The 17,549-nt window shown below is 36.2% G+C and overlaps 1 protein-coding gene across 2 annotated transcripts in view; it reads right to left on the minus strand.

The window, feature by feature from the left end:
- LOC100253500 (uncharacterized) overlaps positions 1 to 17,549 on the minus strand; it is a 118,653-nt gene that overhangs the window by 88,782 nt on the left and 12,322 nt on the right. For both annotated transcript variants that reach the window (XM_010661910.3, XM_002266572.5), the window contains exon 3: positions 3,687 to 3,795. In XM_010661910.3, coding sequence (XP_010660212.1) covers positions 3,687 to 3,795 — 109 coding nt within the window. The remainder of the gene's footprint in view (positions 1 to 3,686; positions 3,796 to 17,549) is intronic.

Consider the following 17,549-nt stretch of genomic DNA (forward strand, 5'->3'; position numbering starts at 1 on the left):
AGGAATCTCGCTCTTCTAGGAAAATGGTTATGGAGGTATCCTAGAGAGGGTTCAGCTCTTTGGCATTAGGTCATTTTAAGCATTTATGGTTCACACTCTAATGGTTGGGATGCTAACACTTTAGTCAAATGGTCACATCGCTGTCCTTAGAAGGCTATTGCTCAAGTCTTTCAGGGGTTTTCTTTGATTACTTGGTATGTGGTAGGAAACGGGGAAAGAATTCGGTTCTGGGAAGATTTGTGGTGGGGGGACCAACCTTTGGGAACCCAATATCCAAGACTATTTAGAGTAGTCATGAATAAAAACATTTCTATTTCTTCAGTTCTCGGTCCATCTCGGCCTTTCTCGTGGAATTTGAATTTCCGCCGTAACCTATCAGATTCTGAGATTGAGGACTTAGAAGGCCTTATGCAGTCTCTTGATGATTTGTATCTCTCTCCTTCAGTCCCAGATGCCAGATTATGGTCATTATCCTCTTTAGGGCTTTTTTCAGTCAAATCCTTTTTTCTAGCATTATCTCAATCTTCTGGATCTCCTCAGAACTTTCCTTCAAAGTTCGTGTGGAATTCTCAAGTTCCTTTCAAAGTGAAGTCCTTTGTCTGGTTAGTGGCACACAAGAAGGTGAATACTAATGATATGTTACAAGTGAGAAGACCCTACAAAGCCCTTAGTCCTGATATTTGTATCCTATGCATGAAGCACGGGGAATTAGCAGATCATCTTTTTCTTCATTGTTCCTTGACGATTGAGTTGTGGCACAAGTTATTTCAGTTAGCTAAGATGGATTGGGTTCCCCCAAGGAGCATATATGACATGGTGTCCATCAAATTTAAAGGCTTCGGTAATTCTAAGAGAGGGATAGTTTTGTGGCAAGCTGCGAGTATAGCTCTAATTCGGGTTGTGTGGTGGGAAAGAAACGCAAGGATTTTCGAGGATAAAGCAAGGAATTCAAAGTTCCTTTGTGACTCTATTGTTTTCCTTGCTTCCTTTTGGGCTTTCTGTTCCAAGGCATTTAAGGGGATTCCCCTTAATGTGATTCAACTGGATTGGATAGCGGTGTGTACTCCATAGGGATTGGTCCTTAGTGGGAGTTTGTTTGTTTTATGTGTATTTTCCTATAATTTAGTTGTCTTTGGTGGGAGGATTTCTCATCCCTCTTCTTGTACTTCTTTTTTATATTAATATATCTTTGTGGCGTTTCCAATCAAAATAAAATAAAATAAAATAAAAAAATAACATCAATTTTTTCTCTAGATCCTCCATGGTAGATCTAAAAAACCTCAAGCTAATCTCATTGTTTTTTAAACAAATATCAAGGTTTAAGATCAATTTAGACAAGATCTCGTATCCAAGTTGGCCTTGATGCTTGATTGTAAAGTCTCATACTGGCTTTTATCTTATCTCGGTCTTCCAATAAGAGGGAATCCGAAGGCAAGCAGGGTTTGGGATCCAATGGTTGATAGAATCTCAAGGAAACTAGATGGATGGAAAAAACCTTTTTGTCACTAAGTGGTCGAATATATCTAATTCACTCGTGCTTCTCTCACATTTCTAACTATTTATGCTTTTTCAAGATTCTAGTATTAGTAGTTTTAAAGATGAAGAAATTGCAAAGGAATTTTCTTTGGCTAGGGGCTATGGAGGATAAAAAAGATCATCTTATCAGTTGGCATATGGTGTGTATGCCAAAGGAATCTAAAGGTTTATGTTTTGGAAAGACTTGTCTGAAGAATTTTACTCTCTTAAGGAAGTGGCTTTGGAGAGTCCCTATGGAAAGTTCTACCCTTTGGCATCAGGTTATTTCGAGTATTCGTGGGACACATTCTAATTGATGGGAAGCCAACATTCTAATAAAACGGTCACATCGATGTCCTTAGGAGGCCATAGCACAGTTCTTCTAGGATTTTTATTCACACACTTGCTTTGTGGAAGCTTGGAAGGTGATGGGGCAAGAAATCATTTTTAGAAGAACTTATAATGAGAAAATCAACCATTGTGTTCTCAAATTTCAGGTCTTTGCAAAAGAAAAAAACTCTCACCATATCAGCTATCATTGGTACCTCTTCTTCTCTTTCTTGAAACCTTAACTTCCATCACAACCTCACTGATTTAGAAATTAAGAACTTTGAAAGACTCATGTCCTCACTCACTCTTATTTACTTGTCTCCATCTATTGCAAATACGAGAGTTTGGTCTTTATCCTATTCAAGTTTATTCTCAATAAAATCACTCTTTTTTGCCATATCCAATGTATTAGATGCAATTCCTTTCTCTCCAGTTAAATTTTTATGAAAATCTAAAGTCTCATCTAACATCAAGACCTTTACTTGGTTAGTAGCACACAAGAAGGTAAGAACCAATGACATACTATGATTGAAAAGACCTTATAAATCCCTTAGTCCTAATTGATGCATCTTATGCATGGGATGTGGAGAGTCAATTGACCACCTCTTTCTACATTGCTTGATAACTTTGGCACTATGGCACAAGCTATTCAATTTAGTTAAGATGGATTAGGTTCCACCTGGGGGTATATGCGACAAGATGACCATTTCATATAGGGGTTGAAGGAGATCCTTTAGAAGCAACACCTTATGGAAAATCACTTGTCTCACATTGCCTTGGATTGTGTAACGAGAGAGAAATGTTAAGATCTTTAAGGAAAAGTGGAGGACAATAAAGAGGTTGTGAGATCTACTCCACTTTTATTCTTCTTTCTAGGCCTCTTCTACCAACGCCTTTAATGGCATTCCATTCAATGTTATTTAGATAAATTGGGATTTGGTTTGTAAATGAAAAGGATTGGATAACAATGAGAGGAGCTTAGTCCGGAATTAAGGAGATGACAATTATGTATGTCCTTAGGTGATCTAGAACTTTTTGTATAGGTCTTCTTGTATAGTAGAGGAGTTTAGTCATATTTTGATCAGTTTCTTATATATTGTGGGGAGAACCCCCTCATCCTTACTCATGTACTTTTCATCCATAATTAATGCATCTTTTATTTCTTATCATAAAAACATAATGCTTTAATATCAATTTCAAAGACCACAATTTTTTTAATTTGTCTTCAAAGAAAGAAAACTCCACCCGACCTGAACTCCCATTAGAAATGAGGGAAAATTGCAGACTCTTAAACTTTTAGGACTTTTCATTTAGCCTCCTATAAAACTCAAGCTCTCCTTAAGGCCTTGTTTGGGATAACTTTCTGTTTTTTGTTTTAGCTAGAAGTTAAAACCAAAGCCAAAATTTTCAACCGGTAATATTGTTCTTGCAAAATATTTATTAAACATGAAATAGGTTTCTAATAAGCCAAAATAGAGCTTCTATGAAACGTAACATCTTTCTAGTTTTCACATTATGATCCTTTTTAACTTATAAGCTGTTTTAACAAGATTAGCTGAACATGTACAGGCCCTTTTATTAAGCCTAGAAAAGAGTTTTAGTTTCTATCCAATCTAGCAAGCCCTAAAAATATTATACTAATTTTTTAACATAACCACATCTTCATTTATAAAAGATTTGATTAACTTTTTCTTCCTTCCACAATTTAGCTACCATATGAAGAAGTTTGGAACTGCAATCCCCTTCCTTAACCTAATTCATTTATTATCAAAGTAATAATATTGCCACAACAAATAAAAAATAACAAAAACAGCAAAAGAACTTCCAATATGTAAAATCACCTAATCAAGCTTTTCTTGTCATCAGATGTAAGAAGGCCCCATTCTCTAATAGCTGCATCCCGAATTGCTGCAGCAGCTTGAAACCTTGCATTTGCCACTTGAGAATTCTCTGGATAAATAAAACAAGTATTAGTATTAAGAGATCGCATGACTCATTTTATAAACTTAGAATTACTCTCAAAACTCAGAATTAGCCATGGAGGAGTTAATAGATATCCACTTTTTTTTTTTCCAAAGATGGATTCAACTATATTAAAAACCCATTCCAAAATTATAAAACACAAAATTACCAGTATTATGTACATCAAACAATTCATATACATCAGTAATATCCTATAATAATTATGAGGCATACACATTATTACATACCATTCACCTCTCTCAAGGAGCATTTATTCATAGTGGACAAATTTAGGATACACTTTTAGCAGCTAATGAAGTGGTGGATAAGAAAAGCCGCATAAAAGAAGAGATTGTCTTTAAGATCAATTCACCTTTTAGAAAGAAAAGGTTTTAAGACATGATAGAGAACTTGGATTCGTGGTTGCCAATTACTATTACCATTTTTTATGAAGTGGCCCATGTGCCATTTAAGTTTTAAATATCAATTATGGTTTAATAAATAAATAATATTAGCTAAAATCCTATTGGTCAGCTTTTTGAGAAAAAATTAATAACAAATTGCCCACTTTGATGGAAAGTAGGATAATGGGTATATCTAAAATGGGTCCTCTCTCTACCCATAAAATAGATATCAGTTTTTCTCTCCATAAAAAAAAGTTCATCAAGATTAAGGGGTCAAGAGAGAGAAACGCAGTTTTCTTATATACTGATTTTTATTTTTTTTATTTTTTTGATAGGAAACAACAAAGAGATATATTGATAGAAAAAAGAAGTACAAGAGAAGGATGAGGAATCCTCCCACCAAAGAAAAACTAAACTACAAGAATACAAAAACAGGAAAATACAATGTAAAAACCAACAATTTCTCTAGATTAGACCAACCCATTGGAATTACACACTGCTATCCAATCAAGTTGTAACGCATTTAGGGGAATCCCCTTAAAAACCTTGGAACAAAAAGCTCAAAGAGAAGCAAGGAAATGAATGAAATCTCAAAGATTCTCTAAATTCCTTGTTTTATCCTCAAATATCCTCGCATTTATTTCCCACCACACAACCCAAATTAGAGCAATGCACGTAGCTTGCCACAAAACTATCCGTCTCTTAAATAAACCAAAACCTTTATAATTGATGGACAACATGTCGGAAATGCTCCTTGGGGGAACCCAGTCCATCTTGGCCACCTAAAATAATCTGTGTCACAACCCTATCATCAAAGAGCAATGTAGGAAAAGATGATCTGTTGATTCTCCATACTTCATGCACAGTTTACAAATGTCAGGACTAAGAGCTTTGTAGGGTCTTCTCAATTGTAGCAAGTCATTAATATTTACCTTCTTGTGTGTCACTAACCAGACAAAGGACTTGACTTTGAAAGGGACTTGAGAATTCCAAACGAACTTAGTAGGGAAAACTAGAGAAGAACCAGAAAATTGGGATAAGGCAAGAAAGAAAGATTTGACTATAAAAAGCCCTGAAGAAGATAAAGACCAGGATCTCGCATCTGAAACCGATGGTGATAAATGCAAACAATCAAGTGACCGCATGAGGCCTTCTAAATCTTCTATCTCAAAATCGGAAAGGTTACGGCGGAAATTAAAGTTCCAAGAAAAGAGACGAGTAGAACCGAGAATTGAAGATATAGGAATACTTTTATCCGTGACTACTCTAAATAGTCTTGGATATTGGGATCCTAAAGGTTGGTCCCCCCACCAAAAGTCTTCCTAGAACCGAATTCTTTCCCCATCTCCTACCATAAACCGAGTGTACCTGGAAAACTCCTGAAAGACTTGTGCAATAGCCTTCCAAGGACAACGATGTGACCATCTGACTATAGTGTTGGCATCCCAACCATTGGAATGTGACCCATAAATGCTTAAAATAACCTGATGCCACAGAGTTGAACCCTCCCTATGATACCTCCACAACCATTTCCCTAAGAAAGCGAGATTACTTAGAGAAATTTTCCCAAATCCCAATCCCCCTTTTGCCTTCGAATTACACACTACATCCCAACTAACAAGATGATCTTTTTTACTTTCCCCAACCCTTGACCATAAAAAATCCCTTTGCAATCTGTCAATTTTTGCAGCCACTGAAGCGGGTATCTTAAACAAGGAAAGAAAGTAGCTAGGTATGTGGGTAAGGCAAGAATGGATAAGAGTTATCCTACCTCCAAAAGATAAGTAAGTCTTTTGTTACCCATCTAATCTCCTCGAGATTCTCTCAATCACTAGGTCCCAAAAGCCACAAGCCTTAGGATTCCCTCCCATAGGAATACCCAAGTAGAATATAGGCCAATCAGAAGCCTTGCAATCAAGCAACTCAACCAACCTAGAAAGATGATTCTGATCAAGATTGATGCCAAAAAGATTACTCTTGTCAAGGTTAACCTTAAGCCCAGAAATATGCCCAAACACTAGCAATAAACTCTTGAGAGTCTGCAATTCTTCCTCACAAGTGTTAGAAAAGAAAATGGTATCATCTGCAAATTGCAAATGGGACACCCTTGTTCTATTCCTATCCACCCTAAAACCCTCCAACGAATTTCTTTCCCCTACTCTCAATAACATCCTGCTCAATACATCTGCAACTAAAGTAAACAAAAAAGGGGCTAAGGGTCGCCTTGTCTTAAATCTCTAGATGTCTTGACCCACCCTTTAGCGTTTCCATTTACTAAGACTGCAAAAGATACTATGGACAAACAACCTCTCATCCATTTCCTCCATCTAGAACTAAACCCCTTCTTCTTCTTTTTTTTTTTCTCCAACACATGATCGAAAAAATCCCAACTCACATGGAAATAAGCCTTTTCAAAGTCAATTTTGAAGACAACTCCTTCCTCCCCTGATTGTCTTTTCTCATCCACTATCTCATTGGATATAAGAAATGCATCCAATATTTGTCTCCCTTGGACAAAAGCACCTTGAGTAGAATGGACAGTTTCGTGTAATACCCCTCTTAGACGCCCTGATAGCACTTTGGCTATTATCTTGTAAAGACTAGTGATCAAGTTAATAGGTCTAAAGTCTGAAATTTTCTTATATACTGATTTTCCCTCAATAAATCACTCATGGATCAAGGTACGTTTCCTCTCAACTTTGTGTTGTGAAAATCACATTGTTCTGCGATCTTTGGGTATTATGATTTACGCAAAAATTAGGGTTTATTTTGCATTATGAAAAATGAAAATTTCCTAACATTTGGTACCAAAGCTTGTGGTTTAAGAACTTGCGATTTTCTATTAAAGATTATTTTAAATCTAGATAAACTTTTATTTCTATTCTGCCATTTTATTAAACAAAATTAGTTTTAAACAAACGATGACTTTTAATATTGGTGGATTTTACTACATGAAGATAAAAAGGAGTATTTGAAGTGGAGCACAACACTTAGGTCAAAGTGACTCCTTTTATGGATAAGATTATTTAATTCACAGATAAATAAATAAAAAGTCAGCTTGACTCATTTTATTGATTCTAGCACCGATGAACAGAGGTCTTTCAATAAAGCTTAGGAAAGATCAAACACATTAAGATTAATGTTCATGTGAATGACTATAGCAAACAACATTAAGTCCACAATTCCTAAAATTGAAAGTGATAAGGAATATATGAAGTTTGTGGAAGAGCATTCACAATCTGATTCTACCGATAAGTCACTTGCTGAGACATTAATGGGTACTTTGACCACCATTAAGTTTGATGGTTCATGTACCTTGCATCAGCATATCACTAAGATGATAAACACAACAACAAAACTAAGGTCCATGGAATTGGAAGCGAGTGAGAATTCATTGTGCAGTTTATCATTAACTCCTTACCTCCTGAATATAGTCCATTCCAAATAAATTACAACACTATTACTGATAAGTGGAGTGTGAATGAGTTGTAAATTATGCTTATTCAAAGGGAAGCAAGGCTTAAGAAAAAAGGAATTCACTCAGTTAATCTCATGGGTCAACAAGGAGCTGAAGAGAAACCTGAAAGGAAGAATGGAAAGGGCAAGTAAGGAGCATCAAAGATAAAAGTGCAATCTACCCAAATCCACAAGAAGGAACTCAAGAATTATAAGTGTCATTTCTACAACAAGTTTGGACACTATAAGAAAGATTACCTAAAACATAAGGCATGGTTCAAAAAGAAAGGTAAGCCTAGTGCTTTAATATGTTTCAAATCAAATTTGGTTAAAGTTCCTTATAATACTTGGTGGATTGATTCTGATTGTACCACTCAAGTTTCAAAGACGATGCAAGGATTCCTTATGACCTAAACCACAAATCCAAATGAAAAGTTTATTTTTATGGAGAACCGATTCAAAGCTCCAATTGAGGCCATTGGAACCTATTGTTTGATTTAGACATTGAACATCATTTAGACCTTTTTTTCAAATTCTTGATGTTCCATTTGTTTCTCAAAATTTAGTTTCCTTATCTAGACCTGATTCAATTGGATATTCTTTTAAATTTGGGAATAGATGTTTCAGCATGTTTAAACTTTAAACTTAATCATTTCATTGGTTTTGGCATTCTTTGTGATGGTTTATATAAATTCAAGCTTGATAACCTCTTTGTTGAGTCTCTATTGACCTTGCATCCTAATGTACTATACGTGGTGTAGTGAATGAAAGTTTAGCTTACTTGTGGCATAAACGTTTGGGTCATATAAACAAAGAAAGAACATAAAGATTGGTAAAGAATGAAATCCTTCAAGATATGGATTTTACTAATCTTGGCATTTGTGTAGATTGTATTAAAGGAAAACATACAAAACACACAAGCAAGAAAAGGAGCCTCGAGCGCACTTCTTCTTGAAATTATACACCCTGATATATATGGCCCTTATAGCATTCCATCTTTCAGTAAAGAAAAGTATTTTATCATTTTTATTGATCATTTTTCACATTTATGGTCATATCTGTTTGCTACATGAAAAATCTCAATCAATGGATGCCTCAAAAGAATTTATCAATGAGGTTGAAAGGCAATTAGATAGAAAGGTGAAAATTGGCAAGTTTGATAAAGGTGGTGAATATTATGGAAAATATACTGAAAACAAACAATACCCTGGTCCATTTGCTAAATTCCTTGAAAAACATGGCATGCATATGTGCTAAATAAATAATGTCAAGTACACCACAACAGTATGGTGTTGCAAAAAGGCATAATCGTACTTTAATGGATATGATTGGGAGTATGTTAAACTTTTATTCTTTGCTCTTATCATTGTAGATGGAGGCTTTAAATACTACCATGTATTTGTTAAATAGGGTTCCTAGTAAGGCAATTCTAAAGACTCCTTTTGAATTGTGGATAGGAAAGAAACCCAATTTAAAGCACCTGCATGTTTGCGATTACCTAGCAGGACTCAAATGGCAATGTTGAACAATACAAGGTTAGACTCGTTGCTAAAGGTTTTACTCAAAAAAACAGCGTTGACTACAAACAAACCTTTTCACTGGTTTCTCAAAAGAAGTCATTTAGAATTATTATGGCATTAGTAGCTCATTAGGATTTAAAGTAACACCAAATGGATGTGAAAACCATCTTTTTGAATGGGAATTTAGAGGAAGAAGTTTACATGGTCTAACTCGAAGGTTTTTCAACTGGAAGAATGGAACACATGGTGTGTAAATTAAGGAAGTCGATATATAGACTTAAACAAGCTTCCCAACAATGGTATCTTAAGTTCAATGATACCATCACTTCCTTTGAAGTCAAGGAAAACAACATTGATTAGTGTATATATCTAAAGGTCAATGAGGGCAAGTTTATATTTTTTATTCTATATGTTGATGATATTTTGCTTGTTACAAATGATCTTGGCTTACTACATGAGACCAAGGAATTTATCTCTAATAACTTTGAAATGAAATATATGGGTGAGCATCCTATGTGATTAGAATTGAAATATTCCATGACAGACCACAAGGATTGTTAGGGTTGTCCCTGAAAGCATATATTAATAAAGTTTTAGAGAGATTTGCTATGGAGAAATGCTCCTTAAGTGTTATTCCAATTCAAAAAGGAGAAAAATTCAATCTTATGCAATGCCCGAAGAATGAATTGGAACACACACAAATGGAAAAGATTTCTTATGCATCCTTTGTTGGAAGCTTGATGTATGCTCAAACCTATACCAAGCCCGACACCGGCTTTGTTGTCGAAATGCTTGGCAGATATCAAAGTAACCCAAGATTGGATCATTGGAAGGGTGCAAAGAAAGTATTGAGATACTTGCAAGGAACAAAAGAATGCATGCTCACATAAAAGAGATCTAATCATCTCAAGATGATAGGGTATTCAGATTTAGATTTTGTCAGATATATGTTTTTTTTTTTTTTGATAAGTAAAAGGAAATGCATTAATAAAGAGGCAAAAAGCCACAAAGCATACAGGGGGTATACAAGGCGGCTAGGGCCTTAAAAAACAAAGACAAAAAGAATCACCTCCCCTTAAATGGATGCTACCCACTCCAGGAAGCCTATAAGAGAGAAAGTCTCCTCACCTAAATACAATTTGGCCCAACTCCACAAATCACAGACAAAAAAATTCTTTAACTTCTGAATATTCAACACACTCCCCCTAAAAGCTAATTTATTCCTCTTCTTCCATACCGTCCAAAAAATACACAGCGGAATGGAATCCCAAACCTTTTTCCTTTTCTTCCCCACAAAGGAGCCCCTCCAGCTAATTAAGACCTCCTTTACAGTTTCTGGAAAGACCCATTTAACATCTACTAACCCAAGGACAATATCCCACAAAGCTCTAACCACTATACAATGAATAAGGATATGATTTACATTTTCTTCTTCACACCCACACAAAAAACAACAATTCAGAAGTTGCACCCCTCTTCTTTGTAGTCTATCCAGAGTAAGCACCTTCCCCCACGTCGCCTCCCAAGCAAAGAAGGCGACTTTATTTGGCACCCTAGCCACCCAAATACTTCTTGAAGGAAAGCCGGTATCATTAGGATTGGTCAACAAGCTATAAGCTTCCTTGACCCTGAACTGACCATTTCCTCCTTGCCTCCAAATAACTGAGTCTTCCTCCAAATAAGGCCTATGACCCCTCAGCATATGGAGTAAATCCCCAACCATATCTAGCTCCCAATCATTGAAGTTCCTCAAAAAATTTAGATTCCAACCTCCTTGACCTGAATTTTGGTCCCACATTTCCTCAACCGTTGAACTCCTTTGAACAGCCATGACAAAGAGATGAGGAAAGCAATGGGACAGCGTTGTATCAGTACACCAAACATCTGTCCAAAATTTGATCTTGGTGCTTTTCTCAGCTCAGAATATCATGTTATCCCAGCACCAATTCGATTCTTTCCAGATTTTGTCAGATGTATTGATACCAAAAAATCCACATTTGGCTATTTGTTCCTTTTGGCTAGAAGGGTTATCTCATGGAAGAGTGCAAAGCAATTTTTCATTGTTTCATTGTTCATGGATTATGGCTACAGAACTTTATTTCAAGACTTGGAATTGTCAACAGTATTGCGAAGGTGCCGAAAATTAATTATGATAACTCTGTAGCAAGCTTTTTCTAAAAAAATGACAAGTATTCAAAGGGTGTTAAACATATGGAATCAAAATACTTTGGCATTAAAGAAGTTCAAAAGCAAAGAGCATCAATTGAGCACATTAGCACTAACCTTATGGTTGCGGATCCATTAACAAAAGGATGACTACTAAGGATATTTGGTGAACATGTCGAAAGGATGTGCATCATTAGGTACCATTATTGACATTATGTTAAGTTTCTGTGTGCTTTATGTATTTGACACTTTGATCTCATTAAAGTACTATTTCTAATTTGTTTACATCCTATTTCTATTTGTTGGTATATACATGAAAGAATTATATGAATATTAACAAGATTTGTCTTTGACGAAGACATTATTGTTGGATCATTATTGTTTTTTTTCCCTTACAAATCATGTTAAGTATAAAACTAATATTGCGATACATGGAAGGGACTATGTCGAAATAATGGTATGCAACTGCTATGATCCACATTAGTTTTTGTTTAATGATGAATTTTTTATATGATCAATTCAAGAAAGGGTTTAGCTTCCACTATGCACCTTATGTTTTATTATTAAACCATGGTGTTAAATACGTCACATGGGCCAAGTGGGAGAGTGTTACCATTTTTTATGAAGTGGCTCATGTGCCATTTAAGTTTTAAATATCAAATATGGTTTAACAAATAAATAATATTAGCCAAAATCCTATTAGTCAGTTTTTTAAGAAAAATTTGAGAACCACCCACTTTGATGGAAAGTGGGATAATGGGTGTATCTAAACCTAGTCCTCTCTCTACCCAAAAAATAGATATCAATTTTTCTCTTTCATCAAAAAACATTTGTCAAGATTAAGGGGTTAAGAGAGAGAAACATAGTTTTCTTCTACACTGATTTTTCTTTAATAATCACTCATGGATTAAGGTATGTTTCCTCTTAATTTTGTGTAGTGAAAATCATATGGCTCTGAAATCTTTGGGTAATATGATTTTATTCAAAAATTAGGGTTTGTTTTGCATTATAAGAATTGAAAATTTCCTAATAATTACAACTAATTTTTCCATGTTAAAAAATAGGTGTGTTAGAGAATGGATCAAGGCTTCTAAGGGCTTAAGATAAGGCAATCTACAATCTTCCTTTATTTTTACCACAATGGTTGATGTTTTAAGTAAAAAATGATGTTAAAAGCAATGCAATGTGACTTACTAGGGAGTTTCTTGGTTGGTAGATCTACAATAGAATTCATCTACAATCTGCAAATGACATGATCCTCTTCTTCTACCATTCTAGTTTTCAGTATTTAAAACATTTATTTCCTTCACTATATTCAAATAAAGCTTCATGGGATTTTCAGTGTGAAGTGTGTGAACTTGCCAAACATCATCGAGCGTCTTTTCTTAAATCTAAGTATAAACCATCTATACCATTTACTCTAATTCATAGTGATCTATGGGGACCCTCATGTACCCCTAATAGGACACAAAAAATGGTTTATAACTTTTATTGATGATCACACTCGCCTGTGTTGGGTATATTTGTTGACTGATAAAACTGAGGTTTGATCAGTCTTCATCAACTTTCACTCTATGATACAAACTTAGTTTCACACCAAAATTCAAATTCTTCGTACTGATAATGGTACTGAGTATTTTAATCACTCCTTGAGCACTTATCTACAAGAAAATGGTATTATACATCAAAGTTCTTGCGTTGACACCCCTCAGCAAAACAGGGCTGCAGAACGGAAAAATGGAAATATTCTTGAAGTTGCTTGTGCTTTTGCTATTTACCTCTCACATGCCCTCACAATTTTGAGGTGACTTCATTTTGATAGCCACATACCTTATTAACCGAATGCCTAGTCGAGTCCTATCTTTTATTACACCCCTCCAGAAATTCCAAGAGTTTTTTCCTCATTCTAGACTCGATGCACATCTTCCACTTCGTGTCTTTGGGTCCACTGTGTTTGTCCACACTCACGAACCTAAGCGGAACAAAATTGATCCCAGAGCGCTTAAATGTGTCTTTCTTGGCAACTCTTCCACTCAAAAAGGCTACAAACGCTGTGACCCAATATCACAGAAGCTATATGTTAGCCTAGATGTCACATTTTTTTAGCATACTCCCTACTACTCGCTTCAGGGGGAGTCCGTGAGTGAAACTAGACCACCCTTAACCTTTGACTACCTTGATGTTGTTGTGTTCGAATTCACTCCGTGCTTTATATCTACCCCTTCGCCTAATACAGAAAGACACTTAAACTCAGGGGGAGATACGGAATTACAGACAAATAGGGAAACACTTGTCTGCTCAAGGAGGCCAAAATCAAAGTTTAATGATTCACTCATCTCCGAAGCATAAAAATAGTTCACACCGATGATAGTTCCAACCCCTCGAGAGTCTGGTTCCAATCCAGATCAGGTAACAGATGACTTACCCATTGCTCTTAGGAAACAACCTCGTTCATGTACTCTCCATCCTATCTCGAAATTTGTGTCTTATAATGCTCTTTCTACGAAGTGTCATGCTTTTACAACTAACCTTGATAGAATCCAGATTCCTAAAAACATTCAAGAAGCCTTGGAGATTCTAGAATGGAAAGAGGCAGTGATGGAAGAAATAAGGGCATTGGAAAAAAATGGGACTTGGGAAGTGATGAATTTGCCAAGAGGAAAGAAACCAGTGGGTTGTAAATGGGTATTCACAATGAAATATAAGGCAGATGGAACAGTAGAATGATACAAAGCCCACCTAGTTGCAAAGGGGTTCACTCAGACCTACGACATTGACTATACCGAGACATTTGCACCAGTAGCAAAGCTGAACACTATATGAGTTCTTTTATCCTTGGTAGCAAACCTCGACTGGCCACTCCATCAGTTTGATATCAAGAATGCCTTTCTAAATGGTGAGCTGGAAGAAGAAGTGCTTATGATGCTACCACCAGGATTCTATAAGGAAGAAAAAGAAACCAGGGTATGCAAATTGTAGAAATCTCTCTATGGTCTCAAGCAATCACCGAGAGCATGGTTTGATAGATTTGCAAAGGTAATTAAGAACCAAGGATACCAACAGGAACAGTCGAATCATACTATGTTCTTCAAACAGTCTGATGGAAGGATGACCATCCTAATCGTGTATGTCAATGACATCATTCTCACTAGAGATGACACAGGAGAAGTGGAAAGGTTGAAGAAGGTCTTAGCCACAGAAATTGAGGTAAAAGATTTGGGTCAAATGAGGTATTTCCTAGGAATGGAGGTCGCCAGATCAAGGAAGGGAATTAGTATTTCCCAAAGAAAATATGTACTTGACTTCTTGACTGAGACTGGCATGTTGGGATGCAAGCCAAGCGATACCCCTATCAAAGCAAGAAAAACAATGGAAAGCGACGGAAAACCCGTGGATAGAGAGAGATATCAACGACTAGTAGGTAGACCGATCTATCTTTCTCACAATAGACCAGACATTGCTTTCGCCGTAAGCGTGGTTAGCCAGTACATGCATTCACCAAAGGAAAGTCATCTGGAAGCAGTATATAAGATCCTTAGATACCTAAAGGGTTCTCCAGGGAGAGGACTATTCTTTAAGAAGAGTGACGGTAAGAAGGTAAAGATCTATACAGATGCAGATTGGGCGGGATCAACAGATGATAGAAGGTCTACTACAGGCTACTGTAACTATGTCTGGGGGAATTTAGTAACATGGAGAAGTAAGAAGCAGAGTGTAGTAGCCAGAAGTAGTGTCGAGGCTGAATTCAAAGCAATTGCACAAGGTATGTGTGAAGGACTATGGTTGCAGAAACTGTTGAAAGAACTACACATTACAATAAAGCTCCCCCTTAAACTCCATTGTGACAACAAAGCTACCATTATAATTTCTCCTAATCCTGTTCAGCACGACAAGACCAAACATATAGAAGTGGACAGACACTTTATAAAGGAGAAAATTGAGAAAAGGATTATTTGCATGACTTATATCCCTACAAATGAACAATTGGCGGATATTTTCACCAAGGGGTTACAGAAATCAAGCTTTGAAGATTTTATTTGCAAGTTGGACATGATTAATATCTATGATCCAACTTGAGGGGGAGTGTGGAAATCCGATATAATTTGAATGGTGATTTGTAGAATATTGAGGGAAAGAATGAGGCCCCAATTGTGGGTAATTTGTGTGATTTTTATTTTTTTCCATATTTGTATTTTTTCCATTTTTTTGTTGTGTATTTGTTAAATAGGGACCCGATTATGTAAACAACAACAATTTTGAATGAATATTAGAAATATTCTCAGTTTCTACAATTAGATATTAATGTGAATCAAGAACATGTTCAAGATTTAGCCTCCCTCTTAGATCGTGGAGCCTATAGCTTATTTGGTTCTCCCGTTATGGTGAAACCCAAGTGTGATGTCCTTTTGGACTCTAATATTAGAAAGATCATTCAAGCAATTAGATGGTTGGAAAAAATTCACTTATCCTTTGAAGAATGAAGAACCCTTGTACAATCATGTTTGTCAATTAATCTCACTTATTTCCTATTAATTTGCAAAGTCCTGATTAAAGTGGCTTCTAAGGTTGAGCGCTTACAAAGAAATTTTTTTTGGTCAAGAGTTAGGGAAGGAAAGAAGATCATCATGCAGGTCAAGACATGGTCTATGTATTGGTAAGATACCTATGAGAAATAAAGTGGTCTTAGGGAAGTGGTTATGGAGGTTTCCTACAAAGAAAAACACTTCATCACCAAGCAACCGCATAGTTTTTTTTTATAAGTAAAAGAGAAGAAATTGTATTGAAAAAAGACGCTAAAATAGCAACTCGAAAAGATACAGCAAAGGAACACCACCCTCATCGAGAACCTACCCAATCAATGAAACCTACTAAAGACGAAGGACCATCTTTTATGAACAATTTTGTCTCCGACCAAAAAAATTAAATAAAAGAATTCTTAAGTCTTTGAATGGACAGCACATCATCTTCAAATGCAATTTTGTTCTTTGCCTTCCAAACCGTCCAAAAAAATACATAAAGGGTCTGCTCTCCAAACTTCCTTTCTCTTTTTTCCCACAAAAGACCTGTTCCAACCCAAGAGCATCATTTTAACAGAGGTTGGCAGTACCCATTGCACCCTGAAGAGAGTGAAAAACAACGCCCAAAGAGTCCTTGTCTTGGCACAGTGGAGGAGGATATGATATATCGATTCCTCATGCATTTGACAAAGGTAGCATCTATTTGCTAAAGGTCATCCTCTTTTCTGAAGTTGGTCCAAAGTAAGGGCCTTCCACCAAGTTGCTTCCCACCCAAAAAAACTCACTTTGGGTTGCACACATGATTTCCAAATGACATTCGATGGGAAAGAGATTGATGGTCCAGATTCTAAGGCTTTGTAGACAAACTTAACTGAGAATTTCCCACATTTAGTCTCTATCCAAAGCACCTTATCTCTATCTAAAGAGGTTATGGAGGTTTCCTACAAAGAAAAACACTTCATCACTAAGCAACCGCATAGTTTTTTTTTTATAAGTAAAAGAAAAGAAATTGTATTGAAAAGAGACGCTAAAATAGCGACTCAAAAAGATACAACAAAGGAACACCCCCCTCCCCAGCTGGGACAAAAAAAGCCTTAAAAAACAGAGGGGTAAAAAAAAACCACCCTCATCGAGAACCTACCTAATCAATGAAACCTACTAAAGACGAAGGACCATCTTTTATGAACAATTTTGTCTCCGACCAAAATAAATAAATAAAAGAACTCTTAAGTCTTTGAATGAACAGCACATCATCTTCAAATGCAATCTTGTTCTTTACCTTCCAAACTGTCCAAAAAAATACATAAAGAGTCTACTCTCCAAACTTCCTTTCTATTTTTTCCCACAAAAGACTCGTTCCAACCCAAGAGCATCATTTTAACAGAGGCTGGCAGTACCCATTGCACCCTGAAGAGAGTGAAAAACAACGCCCAAAGAGTCCTTGTCTAGGCACAATGGAGGAGGATATGATCTATCGATTCCTCATGCATTTGGAAAAGGTAGCATCTATTTGCTAAAGGTCATCTTCTTTTCTGAAGTTGGTCCAAAGTAAGGGCCTTCCACCAAGTTGCTTCCCACCTAAAAAAACTCACTTTGGGTTGCACACATGATTTCCAAATGACATTCGATGGGAAAGAGGTTGATGGTCTAGATTCTAGGGCTTTGTAGACAAACTTAAC

This window comes from Vitis vinifera, chromosome 14, assembly GCF_030704535.1.
Source record: "Vitis vinifera cultivar Pinot Noir 40024 chromosome 14, ASM3070453v1".
Taxonomy (NCBI): Eukaryota; Viridiplantae; Streptophyta; class Magnoliopsida; order Vitales; family Vitaceae; genus Vitis; species Vitis vinifera.